Here is a 20,731-nt window from a genome sequence, read left to right as displayed (position 1 = left end):
TGCATCAACTGCTGCAAGGTTAAAAGGCAATCACCCAACAAAAAAGGCCAGTGGATTTGGTAACTAAAATATCTGAAGGTGCACTGTCACAGTGCTATTGCAACTAAGTGGAAGGAGATTAAGTATCGACTGAGTATCGCTTAACCAAGATGTTTGGGAGTAGAAGTGTTTTAGATTTCAAATTTTTTCAGATTTGGGAATATTTGCAGATACAAAATTATCTTGGGTATAGGACCCAAGTCTAAACATTAAATTCATTTATATTTAATATACACCTTATATACATAGCCTGAAGGAAATTTTACCTTTCTCTTAGGGACACGGAATCAACTCTATGTTGCATGACTGCATTTTGACTGCATTTGGAGGTCAGGAGTGGTGTTTTCCACTTGTGGTGTCATGTTGTGATCAAAAAGTTTCTGATTTTGGATCATTTAAGATTTTGGATTTTCAGATTAGGGATGCTCAACCTATAGTTTGATTATTTCCCTCATCTCTCCCTTCTCAGCCTTTCCTTATCAATGCTGTTTGGGAATCTGAGGCAGTTCTCAATGAATCCAGTTACTGAGTTTTCTGAAATGTTCTCAGTCCTCCCTGGAATACATTTTTTACCTTCCTTATTTTCAAAGAAGTTAAAAATCATACTGGAAAGACATCACTTACCTAACTAGAAAAGCAAATGGTGGTATAGGCTCTGCCACACAGCACAGCCACATTTCCTTGGGGATGCCACCCAGTGATACCCTGCTCAAAGATGTGGCTTAACACGTAACGGGGACAGTTCAGAGAAGGAAAGGAGCCGCAGAGGAGGAGTCCAGCTGAGGAGTTCCATGTTTGGGGGACTAACAGACCCACAAATGATAACAGAAAGCTATTTTTGAAAGGAAAATAGGTAAGAAACCAATCTATACATTTCCACGATCTGAAAGTCATATACTTACACAAAATGGAATTATTTTTTAATTATCTAAAATTTAAAGAAAGATAAATTGTAGACACCTTCAAAACATATGAATTACAAAAGTATCTGGATGCTTTTGCAGACTAACAGTGAACACAGCTCAAATTAAATTCCAAATGTAAGCCAGGTGCAGTGACATGTGCCTATAGTCCCACCTACCTACTCAGGAGGTAGGAAGATCTCTTGAGCCCAGAAGTTGAAACCAGCCTGGACAACATAGCAAGACCTCATCTCTTAAAAAAAAAAAAAAAAAAAAAGGCTGCGCGCAGTGTCACACCTGTAATCCCAACACTTTGGGAGGCGGAGGAGGGTAGATCATGAGGTCAGGAGTTCGAGACCAGCCTGGCCAATATGGTGAAAACCTGTCTCTACTAAAAATACAAAAATTAGCCAGACGTGGTGGCGGGCACCTGTAGTCCCAGCTACTTGGGAGGCTGAGGCAGGAGAATTGCTTGAACCTGGGAGGTCGAGGTTGCAGTGAGCCGAGATCGCGCCATTGCACTCCAGCCTGGGCGACAGAGCGAGCGAGACTCCTACTCAAAAAAAAAAAAAAAAAAATTGACAAGTAAATTTCAAATGTAATATTGGGTAAGTTAATTGGCAAAGTTTTCATAGTATGTAGTCTGAGCAGCTGCTTAAGTTGTTTTCTATTCAAACTGGAACTAAATTCATGAAATATTTACAGTTAGAATGCATCAAAAGCTAAGGTCATCTTACCCCCTTACATCACAAACATCCTGTTTGAGAATGCCAGGCTGTTTTAGTAGGGAACCAAGTTAGCATTGACCCTGTTTCAAAATACCATCAAAGATGAACATTTGCAAAGAAAAATGCAGGAAAATACACTAAAGGAAGTGGAAAATGACCCACCATGCAGAAAGTGGTGAGACAGAGCATGTGAGAATGTTGGAAATGTGTCCCACATACCTTATTATTACAACAATTGCTATAATTCTCATTGTTAATAGAAATAGCTTTCCTTTCTCACAGAGTTATGGCAGATTCCATGCTAAGCACCTTATACGTATTAGATCATTATCTAAATATCAACTACATATTTGGCCCTCACAAAAATCCCAGGAGTTAATTAATAATTCTTTTCCCACTGAATAAGCTAATTACTTAATTTCTCTGAGTTGAAGTTTTTCAAGTAATTTGCTCAAGATTATATAGCTTGTAAATGGAAGACCTGGGACTTGAACCCAAGTCCTGTTCACTATGTTTTTACTGAACCCTTATCAAATTCTTAGACAAATCATCCCTTAAACAAACATTAAATAGTAAATGTGGCAAAAGCAACAGATCTAGCCTTAGTACGGAGCAAGTGAGGACGGTTCCTCCCTAAGAGGTCTTCTGCAATTTGAGGTCTGAAGGAAGAACACGAGTTGCTTTGGAGAAAGAGGGAAAAGCATTCCAGGCAGAAGGCACAGAATTCTATGCAAGGATGCTCTCATGGGAGGGAATGTGGTGAGGGTGGGGTGAGGACTGACAGAACAAGCAAGATGGGAGGGAATGAGAGGGATCTGGCAACTTCAGATGCATTAGTAAAACTGTACTTTGCTCACCACGTAGTGCTTTGTAGGCCATGGTAAAAAGTCATTTTCTTTATCCTAAGCACATTGAGAATGTATTTTATTTTAGTGCTCGTGGTGGTTCTTTTCCTTGGGGGTGAGGGGTGTGAACTAGAGTAGCAGTGCCATGCTGCCTCCTACAGGAATCTTCCAGGCGCCAGGATAAAAATGTATATTCTGGAGCATGAACTTCTATGACCTAGAATAGACTTCTAAACATTCTCTATCTACCCAAACATTATATATCTAAACATTCCCAGAATGGAGACTAAAGCTGAAAATGCAAAAAGAGCATGTGGACAATTGCTGGGGGTAAACTGAGGCACAGTCAAGATTATCCTGGAGGGTTTGTGGTGCAGGAACACAGGCGAACCAAAGGTAGTGGGGTGGAAGTGCACAGGAAGAGGCCCTGTCATGAAAATGGCAAGCCCATTTCCAGCTAAGAGGGGCAACCAATGTTAATACCCCGGCTCCACTCCCACCAGCTGTGTGGCTTTGGATAAGTTACTTGATCTTTCTGTGACAATTTCCCCATTGGTAATAGTGCCTATCTCACAAGATTATTTTGAGAATGAAATGAGTTATAAAACATATAAAGTATTTAGAGCAGAATAGTAAGTACTTAATAAAATATTAGCCATAAATATTTTTATTATTACTATTATTATTGTTAAAGATCACAAATTGCAGTAAGTAGTTAAGAAAGGAAAGAAAAACATCTTAAATATAGATCTAAAGCAACACGTTCTCAGACTTACATGCGCCTAAGAATCACCCAGAAAGCTTGTGAAAAATGTAGATTCCTGGCTTATGAGAAGTAAGACCTAGGAATCCAGATTTTTTCATAAGCCCCTGGGGGAATTCTGATACAATTGGTCCAAGCACCATACTTTGAGAAGTGGGGCTTTGAGGACTAGAATTTAAAATATTCAGGTATCAAATAAAGTATTTCATCACAGGGGCTTAACTATCAGGATAACTTTATAAAACAAATTTCAGATATTATTTGTCTTAAGGCAAAATGAAACAAGATCACTTGCAATATCTACTTCTAGAAGAAAACAAAATGATCAGAATTTGCTTGACTGGTAAAATATACCAGCAGATTTATTCATTAATAACCATTTTCATACATTTAAATAATAAATACTCTTTAGTTCCAAACAGCCCAAATATATCGCTGCATGCTGCATTATCAAGAGAAATTAAAATAAGCATCTGGACAGTGGTATATATATGTTCCTTAATTATTAGATTTTATGTTCTGTCAAAATTAATAAAGCCAATCTTTAATCATACAGAGAAAATCCTTTCTGCTAGGACATAATAAGACTTTCTGCAGGTTCTTTCACTTCATTTCAGGGTTTCTCAACCTTGGCACTATGGACATGGTTAACAGACAATGCTTTACTGTGAAGGGCTGCATATGCTTTGAAGGATGCTTAGCAGCATCCCTGACCCACTAGCAGCAAGCACCCTCCTACCCCCAGTTTCACAATCAAAAATGTCTCCAGACATTGTCAACTGTCCCCTGGGGTTTTAAACTGCCCCACTTTGAGTACTACTGCTTTCGGTAAAAAGAATGAAAATGTCTAAACTCTAAAGTGACCCAAATTGCCAGCTTAACCATTTTCAAATGCCCCGCTACCAATATGCCAATGACCAATAAATCTTTTCCACAACCAAGACATTTACTGAACATTTCCTCATCAATATCTACATGCACATGTATTTATGTGCATTTCATGACAATTTGGGGTTGTTTTCAGCATATCATCTGTTTTGAGAGAGAGAGGATGATGCTACTGCGAAAAAGTAATAGCAATGGTGGTAATAACGAACAACATAACTTTGTAGAATGCTTGACACCTTCCAAGGCACTTCTGCATACGTTATTCCCAGCCCACGTTCAGTAGCAGTTCACAAATATTCTAAATCTGCATTCAACAGTTTATTGCATAAAAGATGTTATGCTGCATCAACCAACTCCCGTCTGCAAGACACCGTGGGCCCCTTGTAGCAACTGACAATCATAAGTACGTGAATTCTGATAAAAACGCTTGCATGCCCACAGGAGAGGAGGCAGGAAATGTTTCTGCCTAAGCAACAAGCGGAGAAGTCTGAGGCTCTCAACTCATTACATGACTTGGCCCAACTTAGCATATTTCTCTTTCCTTTTCTTTAAACTCAGTAGTGGACATGAGAATGTAAATAGTGAACATATTTGTCTTGAATCAGTAAATGTAACATAAGAATAAAAAAGTTTTTTGAGAAATAAAAAGTTTAAGGTATTGTTTGTGATAATTTCTGGGTATTCTCTCTTCAACTTTCTTTTTCAGGTATTTTTATTTGGAGGAATAAAAGTTCTAGGGTTGAATAACCCGGTTCTACCACTGATCTACCAAATCTAGGCAAACTTTTCCAGTGTTATGTTTCAGTCATTCAGACTAGAAAACAAAATTGTAGTGGTATAAAGTGGCCAAATCATTTCGGCATCTCTTAAGCATGTCAACGAAGAACTCTAAAGGAGCAGACAAACAGAATCTACAGGTACTGTGAAGGAATTATTTACACTAACAAGTGACCTTCTTCAGAAAAATCAAACAAGTGACTTTCCAGAGTAAGTGAAATCACTGGCCTATCCCACGCATCTGGTGAACATTGTCTGCAAAAATTACAAACTGAAGGTATTGTTTGGTCCTTTTACCCAAACACCATCACACAACCCAACACTCAGGATTTTTCTTGGCCCAACAACACTATGAAAAAGCTGCTTAGGCTCTTTATAATAATAAACAATGCACATTCCTGTTTTATTTGCAAAAATAATTAGCAGCAGCTGCTACTTGCAAAGAATTTTGAACAGAAAATATTTTACATCCTGAATCCAAATATTTCAGAAGAGTCTGACGTCAAATGAAGTATTCTGCCTTTTTTTAATTTAAAATAAAGAATAACAATTAAAGTCTTCATACTTTTATCAAACTTTTTTTTAAAAAAAACTGACAAAAACATTATTCTGAAATTCAAAGGAGACAGCTGTACACATCTCTGGAGTAAAAGAGAAACTTAATGCTTTAGTACAGTACTTACATGTGAGGGCTCAGTTCATAAAAATTTCTGTTCCTGTATTCTTCCACTTTCTCTGGTGAATAAATGGGTAAAGACCGGTATGGGTTAACAGATATAACCACACTTCCAATGTATGTCTGCAAAACAAAGAACAAAACATGCCCATTAGTACACAAAATGTATTTTAACGTCTTAAGCTTTAGTGTTGTATGGTTTCAACCTTTTAAAATCAACACTAGTTCTGCTTCACCATTCATTGTATACATTTTAAGAATGCTTTGCATCTCTGAAGACAGATGGTCAACAATGTCTATTTAGTTTGTTGATAAATGGAAAGCATACATTTATATATTTAAAATCCTTTCAAAGTATATCTCTGAACTAATTTACGGTTCTCAGTAAGAGTTCTCCAAAGCCCTGTCATATTTTCCACAAATTTTGTCACAAACTACTGCTAACTGTAAGCAAGAGCCATGCTCTCCCTGATTCTAGATAGAGCTATAGTTCTCCTTCTTCTCTCATCTTTTTCCACCTTTTTAGTCAACAGTATCCCAGTGTTCCCCTCTTCCCTACCCACACCTCATAGGGCCTTCCCTTTGGCACTGGCCCTCTGCAAGTCTGTCAATCTTTCTACAATGGGCTCAGATCACGTTCAATTCAGTATCAGAGCTACAGGTATCTCTTGGACATTCAAACCACATAATCTCATTATATCTAACATAATATCAGAGTTTTAGTGTCAAATTTAAAGGTACTTTCCACAAAGTACATTTAATGTCAACATTTAAATTTAATGTCAAATTTACATTTAATGTAAAATTTAAATGCACTTTCTGAGGGATCAGTGCTATATTTTAGCATGTACTAAACTTTTCTCACTGAACTTTAAACCAGAACACAATTTCTCTTCCTGTCTACTTCGACCCTAAATTCCTGGCAGCACCAGTGGTGCTGGTTTAGTTCCTTCTGTGCAATGCCAAGGACAATGCCACAAGCAAACGTCACTTAACTGTAACTTATCTTGGCAGCTCCATTTTCCCCTTCAGTTTCAACATCATAAAAGACAGGAGGGGGAAAAAAGGTGCCAACAAAAGTGGTAAAGTGATAAACTAAGTGATAAAGTGATGAGCAATAAAACTTTTAAAAAGAAAAAGGTTCATAAAGGAAAGAAAGAAACAAGGGGAAAAAAAGATCTCCAACTTCCCACCTTTCCAATGTCATCCCACAAAAGGTAGCATTTTTAGAGCAACAAGTTTTTCCAGTATTACCACCATTGGGATTCAAAAAGACTGTCAGATATTTCTAGAAAATTAAACAGAATAGAAAATGAAGGAACGTAGAAATGTTCTGCTGACTTTTTTTTTTCTTTTTACAGGGGTCACAATGATATTAATTATGAAGGACTTTCTCCCAACTAGGAAAACTGAACAGGTTATATATATATACAAACACACTTTCATCCTGTAAGAATACTATCTTGTCAAAGGTGGACAAATATTATCTTGTCAAGGGTGGACAAGATTGCTGTTGTAAAAGAAAACTCTCAGTTCCCATGCAATTTTTCACATTTATTTCTAACATTCTATCACTAGGACCCAATTAATCTGGCCTCACAAACAATGACAAAACTTTCTCAAGGTTTTCTGGTTGTCCTCACTCTGCAACCCACCTAGGAGATGGGAGATGTCTCCCAAGGACAATGTCACAAGCAAACATCAGATGGGAGACGCCTGACACTGAATACTTGTCTGAATAGCTTCCAGCTAATACATTAGAATTAGTAGCCTTGGTAAATATGAAAATATAGCCATTGGTTATTTCTTTAACATCTATTGGTTAAAAAAATCAACCTTCTTTAAGTAGAAAAGTACTATTTGAATCCTTCTCCCTTTTTCTTGAACACAATAGTTTCTAAAATATATTGATTTGCTGTTAGCAGAAAAACCACTTACTGAGTTGCTCTTTAAAACCAAACTTCACAGTGGCTAAATTCTTGATAAAAATCTGCCTCTGTGGCATTCTTGCATAGAGAACAAACTCTGTTGCCTCAAATTCAAAATCAAAAGCCACAGTAATAAGTTGTAAGTTTCTCTTTGTTCCTTGTGACTGTTACACATACTGAATTACGTGTGTTTGTTTTCCCCCAGCTGCATCTCTATCACCTAGAACAGTGTCTGGCCCACCATGATGTACAATAAATATTTGTTAACTAAATGACCGAATCACATGGGGTATGTTCATCACTAATTGGAGGGTACAAGCCACTGAAACACATATAATTATTCTTGCATTGAAATGTAACATCAAATATACTATACTCAGTGCTTAGTATTTTAATCAGCCTATATGCCATGTGTTACTGTTAGAGGTGTTTGAACCAGAGCAACCCCATCTTGAATAGAGGCTGGGTAAAATAAGGCTGAGACCTACTGAGCTGCATTCCCAGATGATTATGCATTCTACATCACAGGATGAGGTAGGAGGTCAGCATGAGATACAGGTCATAAAGACGATGCTGATAAAACAGGTTGCAGTAAAGAAACCAACTCAAATCCACCAAAACCAAGATGGTGATGAGAACACTTCTGGTAATCCTCAGTGCTACACTCCCACCAGTGCCATGACAGTTTACAAATGCCATGGCAACATCAGGAAGGTACCCTATATGATCTGAAAAGGGGAGGCATGAATAATCCACCCCTTATTGAGCATATAATCAAGAAATAACCATAAAAATGGATCTGCATACGGAGTAGCCATTCTTTATTCCTTTACTTTTTAAATAAACTTGCTTTCACTTTACCGTATAAACTCACCCCAAATTCTTTCTTGCGTGAGATCCAAGAACCCTCTCTTGTGGTCTGGATTGGGACTCCTTTCCAGTAACATTACCATTTAACAAATCCCTAAATGTCGTTTGACTCTGGTAGACTGTAAAAACAGCCAGAACAATTCTTTCCATCCCTGCATGCACTTCCCATTTGAAATGTGACTTTGTTACTTTAAAGATAGAGTTTTTTTCTCCACTCCTTCAATTGGAATTTCTCCCTGTGACTTGATTTAACCAAAGGGAAGTTAGCAAATGAGACACAAGTAGAAGCCTGAGAAGCATTTGTGTATTAGGATGTGTCTCCTTTTTTATGACTGTGGCTGGAAGCCATGATGTGAATGAGCTTGAGCTAGCCTGTCAGAGAGGTCCTGTGGAGAGCTAAGGTATCCTGACCTACAGCCTGCTATGCTAACTATTAGACATGAGTGAGGCCATCTTAAACCTTCCAGCCCCAGTAAGGACACCAGATGCCTAAGGCCACATGAGTGATTCCAGGTGAGACTAGCAGAAAATATACAATGCTAAACTCAGGCTAACTTGCTATCCCAGAGAATCGTGAGCAAATAATTGGCTATTGGTATAAGCCTTTAATTTCTGAGAGGTAGTTTGTTACATGGCAACAGTAACTGATACACCTTTGTAAACCAAAAATAAAATCCTAAGGCCCCTCAACCATCAGAATGGACTTCCTCCTAGGCCAAGGTACTCTAAAATTTAACCTGAAAGATTGGTTCAGGCCATGATGGGAAGTGGGGGGTCGAACATGCCTCATTATACCTCTCCAGCATTAACATCGACACAGACCTTAAGTCTGATAAGAAACGTTTACAATCTATTGTCTCTGAAGCCGGGTATCTGGAGGTTTTATCTGTGTGATAAAACTTTGGTCTTCACAACCTCTTATAGCAATCCACACATTCCTTTCTATTGGTAACTCTTTTAACCAATTGCCAATTAGAAAAATTTTAAATCTACCTATAACCTGGAAGCCTCACTGCTTCGAGCTGTTCTACCTCTCTAGGTTGAAGTCTCATGTCTGCCTAAAATGTCCCAATCATCTTGGGCACATGTTCTCAGGATCTCCCAAGGAGGGCTGTGTTATGGGCTATGCTCACTCATATTTGGCATAGAATAAATCTCTTTAAATATTTTAGAGTTTGACTCTTTTCATCAATACCTACATGACTCAAGAAACTAAAAATGGTGCCAAGCAGGACAAGTTTTATCCATCTAAATAAGCAAACACTAAAAGAAACTATGCTTTCTCTCTCCATTCCACTTTATACAGTTCAGATATCCTCTTTATCTTCTAACCTTGAACTCCTAACAGGTTCATCCTATACCTGCCCTTTCTGTTTATGGATTTCTTCCTCAAAGTTCTATGTGCATTAGCCAAAGGTTTAAATATTCCTACATGGGCCAGTAGAATAACTCAAATGTTCACAGTCACAACTCTGCTTCCTCTGAGACACAGAAAGACATTCCTGATAGCAGCTGATTGCTGGGTGGGGTTTAACATTTCTACTCTAGTTTTAGGTAGCTACCAATTCTACATTCAGGTGACTACAGCACCAGATTAAATCTCCTTTTCAAGGATCAGAATGATAGTGACCAGACAGTTCATTTTTACACTGATTAACATTTTGACTTGTGAATCAGATGTCATTTTTTTAATAAACAACTGCATACTATTTACAGTTGGTTTTCTTATTGCATCACGCTCTAAAAAGGATGGTAAACCAACTCATTATGAAGTAACCAGCCCAGGCATTTCTAGGCTCACCCCTCCACGTTTCTGAACCTCAGCTCCCCTAAGCCCTCAGGTCCATGCCACCACTAATATGACAATGGAAAGCTCCCTCTATGCCTCTGCTCAGTGGGCCAGCCTCTGACACCCAGGAAGGGAAAAGAAAGGAAAGAGATGTGGGAGGGAAGAGAAGCAAACAAGAATGAAAGAGAAGAAAAAGGGAAGAGGGAGAAGAAAACAAGCTCTACCTTTCTATAACTGGCACATACAGATAGCAAGGTTATATTTCATTTCTCAAGGGCAGACACTGAATCAAGAATGCACAAACATTCTTAAGTCAAAACCATCTCGACCTTCCTAGATTTCAAGTATCTCTAGCATTCCAAAACAGATGTCTTGTAAATAATCAAATAATACTTGAGTGTTCTTAGCATAATTACCATGAAAACAGAGGTCTTTTCTGGAGGACATTCAATCTAGCCACCTCCACTTCCCAGACCACTGTTCAGAAGCCAAAAGAAAAGCCTTTGAGTAGTCGAAATATAACCTAAAGGCCACGTGTTTTATTCTATAAGAAAGTTCTTTCAGAACTCCAATCCTCAGAGATTCTACTTCAATGATGTAGGGAACGGCCAGGGGTCAGTACTTTTTTGAAAGAGACCCAACATAAACTAATGTGGAACCAGGGTTGAACCAATGTCTGTAGCCCTTCCCTTCCAGACTCACAGGACCAAGTTTTACTCTCAATTGCAACAACCTGCTAGTGCTGCTATTGGCTTATCTTCTATTTCACCTTCCCCTTTAAATACTCCTATGGAACTAGTTCTGAAACAAAAGAAAAGTCCTTCTAGCCTCACTCTCATTTTAGCCACATTTCTAATAAACTTGGCATAGTCTCAATAGACTACAGAAAAACTGCAGCAACATCTGTACATTGGAAGAGGCAAAAAGGGCCGTACTATAGCTGTGAATTTGAAATGTTTGATTACAACTCATATATAAGAAATAAAATTTTCGTCACAACCAGGTATGTGTATGTATGTCTATTTATGTGCACACACATACACAAGATAAAAACTTCACAAAACCAAAAGTACCCTTTACTATATGTGATACATTGATATTTTTTGTTCGATTCTAATATTTTTTACAAAATGTTTAAAAACTGTTGGCCCTAACCCACTAAATGATTTTCATGAGCAATTAATGATATGAAACTTGCAGTTTAAAAAATTGTGCTACACAGCACTCCTTAACCTTTCTTTAATTGTTGATCCCTTTGAGATACCAATGGAAGCAATGACTCTTCTCCTTGGAAAAACACACATGCACATTGAAGTCTGCATACATGTGATATACCAGGTTAAGACTCCCTCTGCAAGCAGAGAAACAACGGCCACTAATAGAAAAGGAAGAGTAGGGAGGGACAAAGAAAGAAAGAAAATAAGTAAGAAGTGATGAAGATAATTATCAAAGTATAAAAATATTTATAGTAAGACCCAAGAGCCCCATGGCTTAGCCGGCCCTGACTGCTTTTTATGGCACTAATTGGGAACGTAGGGTAATAATCAACAGCCAAAATCAGTGTATTCTGTTTTTGATGACAAGGATATATGCAATACATTTTAGAATGATATCTAACCAAAAAGTTAAATATTTTAGCACAGCTTTAATATTATGTAAGTCTCAATAATGTGTAACATTCCTTCGCAAAGGCAGATAAATGAAACATTAGCACACATACACAGAACAGTCAGAATATTTCCAAGTCTGTATATAAAACTTCTTCTAAAAAGTCAGAATAGTTTTAATATCTTTTATATCATAATTCTTCCCAGGGTAAGATAGAGATCTTTAGAAGCCCTAAATCCTGAAGGTTTACATTTCAGTTTCTCATATGATATTAAAATGTATAACTACACCATAAAATACATGTAAGAAAATCCCATAATGACCTATTTTTGCCATCATGTACTTTGATGCTTTTTTTGAAATATCGAATTCTCTCAAAATCTATTTTTAAAGCCTCTGTTTGCTGGGCTCTAACTAGGCATCCAATCTGTCTACCTACCTGCTTCCTTATTTTCTTCAGGATGAATTTCAGTTATTTGTTTACGTGTCTCTGGAGTTCCTTAAAAACTCATCCTCAACCTATTGAACAGCTGGCATAGAATATACACTTACGCACCTTTCTACTAAACTACTCCCAAATCCCCAAGAGATAGATACAAATTCTGTATCTTAATGTCCATAACAAAGGAGCACAAAGAAGTGATACGACCACATTAGCTAGCAGAAGTGAAATCAAGACAAGGAGACAAGAATCTGTTCTCTTTTCATTAGAGCATACAATCCATGCCGTCTGTTAGGCCTGGGAAGCTTTGGTAAAAAGCACGCAAGAAGAATGGAGGAAACTTGTGTTGCACAATGCCATATAAAGCGTCTTCAACCTTTGTGTAATAAAGCGCTACTCTGTTAGGCAAAAGCCTCCCATTTTACCACCTGAGAAATCCTTCTACCGCCAGGAATAAACAAAACAGAAAAGGAAAAGATTTTCTAGTTATAGGGAAAATGTTTGATCTCACCAGAAAAGATTCAATCGTAATCATTCTTTAACTTCAGAGAAATAAATCAGGAATGTGGTGATGTAAAAGGCAATATTTATTTAAATATCTTAATACGAATTAGTCTAAAATAACATCAAAGAAATATCAGAGAAGGTATAGGAGTCCTCTGCATCTCCAAGGGTCTCCAAGTCATGTTACTTTTGCCTCTAAAGTATTGGGCTGGTGCAAAAGTAATTGCAGTTTTTGCCATTACTTCCAACGCAAAAATCACAATTGCTTTTGCACCAATCTATAGTTCAAATCCAGGATGGGCCACGATTCAGGTAAGAATAACCCATCACAAGGCTGCACAATCGCACTGACTGATAGAATGATTTTAGGCTACAAACCATTTTACATGCAAGCAACAAATTTATTAAGGGCTAACTTTATGCAAAACATCATGCTGGGCATGGTAGGAAAAATACAAAGCTCCCAGTGTCTGTGTGCCTGGGGAGTTTATAATATAGCTTAGGAAGTGAGTCTTTTAGATAGAGAAACATAAAATTTAAGAGTTAACTTCTCTAGACATTAAAACAGATGAAACAGGATGTGATTCCTGGCTAAATGAGCCATTAGTCTGATTATTTTACTGTCTAATGAGTGCTCCAGGGTTATATAAAGAAAGGTCACTATGAACTGCAGAGGTCCGAGAAAGCTCCAGAGAAGACAGACAGCTTGAGCGGTCTAAAAAGATGGGCATGATTTGGACAAAGTTCCCCCCAAAGAGTGACATAAGACGTTAGGTTTCAGGTGATAGCTGAATGCCGCCCAGCCACCACCTTTCTTTCTTCTTTTTTTTTTTTTAAGCTAAGCTATCTTCTTCAAAATATATTTTTTTAAGTACAATTTGCCAGGGACTCAAACAGATATCTGCACACCCATGTTTATAGCAGCATTATTCACTATACCCAAGAAGAGGAAGTCACCCAAGTGTCCAGCGACAGATGAATAGATAAATAAAATGTAGACATGTACAATGGAACATTGTTCAGCCTTAAAAAGGAAGGGAATTCTGACACATGCTACAATACAGATTAAAACACAGACAGAGGCACAAAGGCCTACCCAAGCACAAACCAAAGACAGAGAATGGAATAGCTTCCCTAAAACAAAGACATCCCCTGAGTAGTTACGACTGGAATAAAAAATTCTTGCTAAACCCAGGAAAAAAAAAAAAAAAAGACTGAGATCAAACTGTAGAGAGCCTTTGAACTTCATGTAAGCAGTCTGAGCTTGAGTCCAAAAGCAGTTTTGAAGTGAAAAGTCAGTGGGGGATGAGGGGCCTAGATGATGAAACTGATGGGATTTGAACCCACATCATTCTGACCTAAGTATAGTATTTAAGCTCTTTACTCGGATTCTACCTATGTCATTTCATAATAATAATTCTTCAATGTATTTGAAATATTGTGTAAGTCTTGGCTCCAAATTAGCTGGCAAAATTCTCTAGTTTTGTGTGAACGTGGGCACATTATTTAACTTTTCCACATCCCAGTTTCCTCACCTTTTTTTTTTTTTGAGACGGAGTTTCACTCTTGTTGCCCAGGCTGGAGTACAATGGCGCGATCTTGGCTCACTGCAACCTCCACCTCCCTGGTTCAAGCAATTCTCCTGCCTCAGCCTCCCGAGTAGCTGGGATTACAGGTGCCCGCCACCACGCCAAGCTAATTTTTTTGTATTTTTAGTAGAGAGGTGGTTTCACCATGTTGGCCAGGCTAGTCTTGAATTCCTGACCTCGGGTGATCCGCCTACCTCGGCCTCTCAACTTGCTTGGATTGCAGGCGTGAGCCACCGCGCCTGGCCTGAGTTTCCTCATCTTTACAAGAAGCATACTAGCTCCTTCCTCATCTAATGCTGAGGATTAAATGAGGTTGTGTGTCAAAACATCAAACACAGCACCTGACCCACAGCAAGCATTCCATAAATATTACCTATTATAATTATATAAATTTAGCTGGGCTCTACTGGAATCTATTGGCTACTGCAAAGAGCCAAATCAGGACTTGAAAGTCTACATAAAATATGTTAATACCATGGCTAAATTCATTAATGAGTCCTACCACACCAGCGTCTTAAAAACTTTTACAAAATGGTCTGTTTTGTTTTGTTTTGTGTTTTGAGACAGGGTCTAGCTCTGTCACCCAGGTTGGAGTGCAGTGGTGCGATCCTGGCTCACTGCAGCCCCGATCCCAGGTTCAAGCCATCCTCCCACCTCAGCCTCCTGAATACCTGGGACTACAGGTACATGCCACCAATCCTGGCTAAGTTTTGTATTTTTGGTACAGACAGGGTTTCATCATGTTGCCCAGGCTGGTCTCGAACTCCTCGACTAAAGCAATCGGCCCGCCTCAGACTCCCAAAGTGCTGGGATTATAGGCATTAGCCACGGCGCCCAACCCAAAATGGTCTTTGTATACAGGAAATTGATGAGTTTTCAGATAAGCACATAAGGTATGTCTTAATAAAACTAATATTAAAAGTCTAGGATACTAAGAAAATGACTATACAAGACAGACCAGTGGGAATCCTCAAAAATGACAACATGCTATTCACTCCAATATGAGGAATCTACTTCCTTCCTGGGTCTGAGACCCTGGGAATTTGATCACAAGACATTAAGATGTCATATGCCACGGTGTTTTTAATTAGACATCTGTAAGATTTCCCAAATTTCCTTGCAGAGGGCCTCGGTCTTTTTTTTTTTTTTTTTTTTTAAGACACAGTATGGTCTACCAAACGCTTTGGTTGTTTTTTAGACATAGTTCAAAACTGTGCAAAATGCCTAAGTAAAAATTACAAGTATAAGGTGAATAACAGACTTAGGTGTCTATCTGGGCCTTATATTTTTTAAAAATGTAATTCAGTGTATGCATCTCATGTCTCCAGTCTCAGAAACATATTTGTGATGCATATGCAATAGACATATAAAATTGATGCTAATAGCCTAATTTTACAGGGGAACAGAACTGGAAACATTAGAAGGTTTTAAATAACTTGCCCAAGGTTTCTAAATCAGTGGCAGAAGCAGAGTTTCATCCCAAAGCTCTGCATCAAAGACTATGACAATAGGATGGAGAACAGTGGCTTGGTCAGGCTCTTTCAGCTGCTTGGCATCCAGGTCCATTTCCTGTATTAATGAACTCACCTAGGAACCCCTGACAACTATCCCAGGCTATAACAAATCTGGGACCTGAGGGTGACTATGGGTCCAGGACGGCTCATGAACCAACACAACCCAAGTTTGTGAAGATTTCCTCTCCAGTTCTGGTATCAATGAGCCTCGCCCCTGCCCATGTCTCTGCTTCTCCCCTTGTTTCTTTCATGCCTGCTGCAAGCTGGTTCCCTCACTTTCTACTCCATTGGCTGTCCACTTCAAAGCCTCTTATTCATAGGTTCTGTTTGCCTGTGGCCTATCATGTACTCCTCTCGACTTCATCACCCTCAGCATCTTGATCCCATTGATATTTTATTTTTTCAGTATTTCTCAATTCAAAGTTTGAGGAAAGAATCTAGCCTTGCTCATCTTTTTATCTAAGTTGTGCCTTAAATCACTGGCCTTGGGTCAGGAACTCATTCAGAGGCCAGGACGTCCCGCAAACCGTGGCTGCCGATGGTGGCTGCAAGTTTGTCAGGCACAGTCTCTGCTGTCTAGTCCAAGACGTGCCTACACTACCATCATATTATACTCTTGTTCCTGGGCTGCAGCCAGTCATTTCAGACTATGAATTAAAGAACTATATATGAGTTCAACGCCACGCTGAAATACTGGCTAAAAATATCACCTCAGGCGTCTTTTAGAACAGGATAATACAATACTGCCATATCTTCGTTGAGACAAACTGTGTCACGAGACAAGTATTTTCCAAATATATACCATTCTCCAGACTTAATAAAACTCTCTTAACAGCATGGTCCTGTGGTCCTGTATTAAAGGGATAATATTTACAATGTCTTTAAAATAATATTTCTATGGTTAATTGAAAGTAGTAATGTAACAAAAATGAATCTGCTATGAAACACAGGAACTGCTATGAAAGGAATACAGAAAGAGGGAAAGAAGTAGGCAGGGAAGGGGAGAAGAGAAAGAATCTAACTAATGAAAATACCAGGGTCTTGGCTAGGCTTGGTGGCTTACACCTACAATCCCAGCACTTTCGGAGGCCAAGGCTGGTGGATCACTTGAGGCCAGGAGTTCAAGACCAGCCTGGCCAAAATGGTGAAACGCTGTTTGTACTAAAAGTACAAAAAATTAGCCAGGTGTGGCAGCATGTGCCTGTAATCCAAGCTACTCAGGAGGCTGAGGCAGAAGAACCGTTTGAACCCAGGAGGCAGAGGTTGTAATGAACCAAGATGGTGCCACTGTACTCCAGCCTGGGGGACAGAGCTAGACTCTGTCTCAAAAAAAAGAAAACATCAATGTCTGAAACCTCAAAAAAAAAGTGATTCTGGATTTCCAAGTTTTTCAGACAGTCGGGGCACCTACCATGCACTCCACTTTCATCATGTGATAGGCACTGGACTAAGATGTCCCTTAATCCCCACCACAACTCAACAAGATAAGTACCACGATGACCATTTTATGGGTGAGAGAACCTCTATTCCTTACAGTGGTCACAGTGACTGTAAGTCACCAAGGTTCAAACAGGTCTGTCAGCCAAAAGCTCACACCTTTCCCAGTATGCCATGTCATTTCACCCTCCACTCCTTCCAAAGCAGAATTTGAACAACAAAATAGCCTCTCTTTAGAAATTAGGATTATTAAAATTTTTCTGCACTATGGATATACAACAGACACAGATGCATGTGTAGAGGGGACAGTTGAACTGGCCACAGAATTAACTGGCCATGTGTCCCCTGTGCCGAACTGCTTCCTCTTCCTCCTCTCTCGTGCTCATAAAGGCGAAGAGCCATGTGCAGCTGTCAGTTACCTGTCATCCTGTGAACATGATGAAATATACTTTCCTCCCAGTATCTTCTCCCACCTTCCACAGTGGGGAAAAAATCATTGTCATGGCTGCTATCACTTTTCCTTTGAATTGAGAGCACCATGTAATGATCACCTATGACTTTAGAAATGAATGTCCTTGCTCTATGTCACGCTGGTTCATGTCACTGCACTGCTGAGCAGCTCAACACATGGCAGGAATACTGATTATCATTTTGATTATTTGTCCAGGTCATTTTCAGATTGCCTCATTCCAAACCTACACATTCTTCAATATCATACCCAATTATTTTGAGAATTGAAAGGGCTTTTGTATCAGTAGTATCCTTTGATGCTCACAGCAACCATGGAAAGTCAGCAGGACTATCATTAAGAGCATGGACTCTGCAGCTGAACTTCCTGGGTGTGAGTTTCAGCTACATCACCTACTTGCTGTATGACCGTGGACAGTTACTTAGCCTTTATGAGCCTCGGTTTCTTCATATGTAAAATGAAGATAATTTAAAAACCTATAGTACATAGGACTCTAGTGAAAATTAAATGAATAATACATGTAAAGTGCTTAGAACAGCAGCTGGTACCAATAAGGAAATCAAAAATGTCCTTTGTTATCATTTATCATTTTACCAACCAATAAGAAAACAGTCTCCAAGGAGTTAACTTGTCCCAGGTCTCACTAAGTGGCAGGGCCAGGACTAGACGTCAAGTTTTTGCTTCTTAGTGCTACCATACTGCTTCCAAAAGATCTGATGTCAGGCCTTAATTTCTTCCAAATCAAACCTTAGGTTTAGCTTCAACCAGAATATTTAAGTTAATGCACTGTAAGTATTATACAAATATTTCAAGCCCTATACAGTGCCTCCATGATGAAAAAACTCTCTAAGTTTGGTAAGCAACAAATATGTGTCAACTTTGAAAATTCTAAGAGGAAGAAATTTTCCAATCACCAAAAGTTGTAGGAAAGTTTGCATGGGTTGAAGCTGGCAAGTTATTAGCAAAAATGACTGTCCAAGAGATAGATGGTGCTCAGAAATTAGACACGACATTTCCCTTCACCCTCATGATTTGCTGTTTTTCAACAGCTTTATCTAGGCTTCTAAAGCTGTGTCTCCATTTCAAACACCAAAGCTACACTCTGGAAGGCACACACAATTTGTTCTCAATGTTTACCTTAATGGTCTACCTTTGCAGCGATCAGAGTAAGCTGAGCACTACTGATGGTAAACCACTCACATACAACCAAGTCTAGGCATTTCATGTTAACAGGGCTGGGATCCCTCCTCCTTCCTTCCCTACTTCATCTAAGTGGGATTGGAGGTGGCATTAAAGATTGCTCTTGTTCCATGCAAACTCTGTTGGGTCTGGATTACCTGGGTAAAGGTCTGCCTGTCTAGATAAAAGAGAACCTCCTCCTACTTCCAACTCTAGAACAAGAAAATTAGTTTTTTCACCCAACATAATCTTGAAGATTACACATCATTCTATTAATTACTGTTCACACTGGGAATGGGCCTGTGGTACTGAAGGGAGAAAACTACATTTTTATGATATGTCTGGCTGTACTATTTGAAAATTTTTTTTCCCAAAAGCATTTGTTATTTTGTAATTTAAAAAACCTTTAAAGGAAATTTTATAAAGAATAAAACTTGGAGAACAGGGCTGAGTAACAGGAATAACACTCAGGTGGTTGTCTGAACTCCAGCCCTGCTCTCCACCAACACCACCACGAGCCTGCAAAAGGTTCAAGCCTCAGATAAGATTGCAGCCCTGCTGAAACCTTGACTACAGCTGGGAAAATCCTGAATAGAGGACTCAGCTAAGCCAGGCCCCAACTCCTGACCCCAGGAACAGCAAGATAATATACATATGTTATTCTAAGTTGCTAAGTCTGTGCACTTTATTTTGCAGCAAGAGAAAACTACTACTCCATCTACGCCAAATTCCCAGGAATAGAGATTATACCCATGAGGTGGGATTTTCATGTGTATAAATGAAAAGTGGTTTTGAAACTTCAAATAAATGTGTTAATCAGTATTGTTTTCATTAACTTTACAATATTTTAAATCAAATATATGGTACTATATCTTGAGTATCTTTCATAAAAGTATCTAATCTCATCCTGGGAATCCTAATTCTAGTATTAACTTCTATAACTTAAGACAACTTTTCCTATACTTTTAAAGTAGTCACTTCTACAACTACAATTAGTTTAACATAAGATCTAAAAATTAGACTAACTCAGGCCCCTATATCTAGATGATCCCCAATCTTACAATTCAGATAGAAAACAAACTAAATTTACTGGTCAGCACCAAATATACTTCTCGTCAGAGAACAGACACCTTGGTTCTCTGGTTTCCAAATTTGTACTGGGCCTTGTTCTTGCCTAAATTGTAGCTTTCCTGTTCCTGAATAGAACCACAGTCCTGACCAGTCACCCTAAAAACAGAACATGTCTGGCCGGATCTCAGCTCTGCCATCTCCTACATCACAATAAAAGTCCACATGAAATCCTGCTACCATCCATCTGGCCTGGGGGCCGGGGAGGGGAGGCCGGAAGAAGGTCTGACAAAGGACAGAAAGCAAACAGAAAAGCAGTGCTCGGGAACGTCACGACCAGCATTTCCCAGCCATTGACCCCACGGAGCCTGTCAGACCAAACAGCATGTCCTGCAGCTGGGCCCAGCTTGAACCACACTCCACCAAGATGGAGGAATAAAAAGCAAATAGAGTCTCTGACCCTGTGTGTTGCAGCATCACTTCAGCATTTCCCCCATCTCATCTCACCTGATCCTCCTCCATCTCCAACTGAATAGCCCAAGCCCTAACTGCGAAGACCACGTCAATATCTGCCACTGTCCCAGATTTAGAGACTCAACCAGGCCACAGATGGCTATGAACCAATCCAGTGCTATTTAAACAAGTGTGTCAACCCACCTCAAAGTGAAGAACAGATATTTCTGGAGCATGCAACTTACTCAAAGGGTTACAAGGGG

The 20,731-nt window shown here is 39.1% G+C and overlaps 1 protein-coding gene across 9 annotated transcripts in view; it reads right to left on the bottom strand.

Annotated features, from left to right (window-relative positions):
• Positions 1–20,731, bottom strand: part of MYO1B (myosin IB) — a 179,473-nt gene that overhangs the window by 120,752 nt on the left and 37,990 nt on the right. For all 9 annotated transcript variants that reach the window (XM_003825286.6, XM_008950629.6, XM_003825285.7 and 6 more), the window contains exon 3: positions 5,626–5,741. In XM_003825286.6, coding sequence (XP_003825334.1) covers positions 5,626–5,741 — 116 coding nt within the window. The remainder of the gene's footprint in view (positions 1–5,625; positions 5,742–20,731) is intronic.

Source organism: Pan paniscus, chromosome 13, assembly GCF_029289425.2.
Source record: "Pan paniscus chromosome 13, NHGRI_mPanPan1-v2.0_pri, whole genome shotgun sequence".
Classification (NCBI taxonomy): domain Eukaryota; kingdom Metazoa; phylum Chordata; class Mammalia; order Primates; family Hominidae; genus Pan; species Pan paniscus.
The sequence above is the reverse complement of the archived record's forward strand: the minus strand, read 5'-3'. Positions and strand labels throughout refer to the sequence as shown.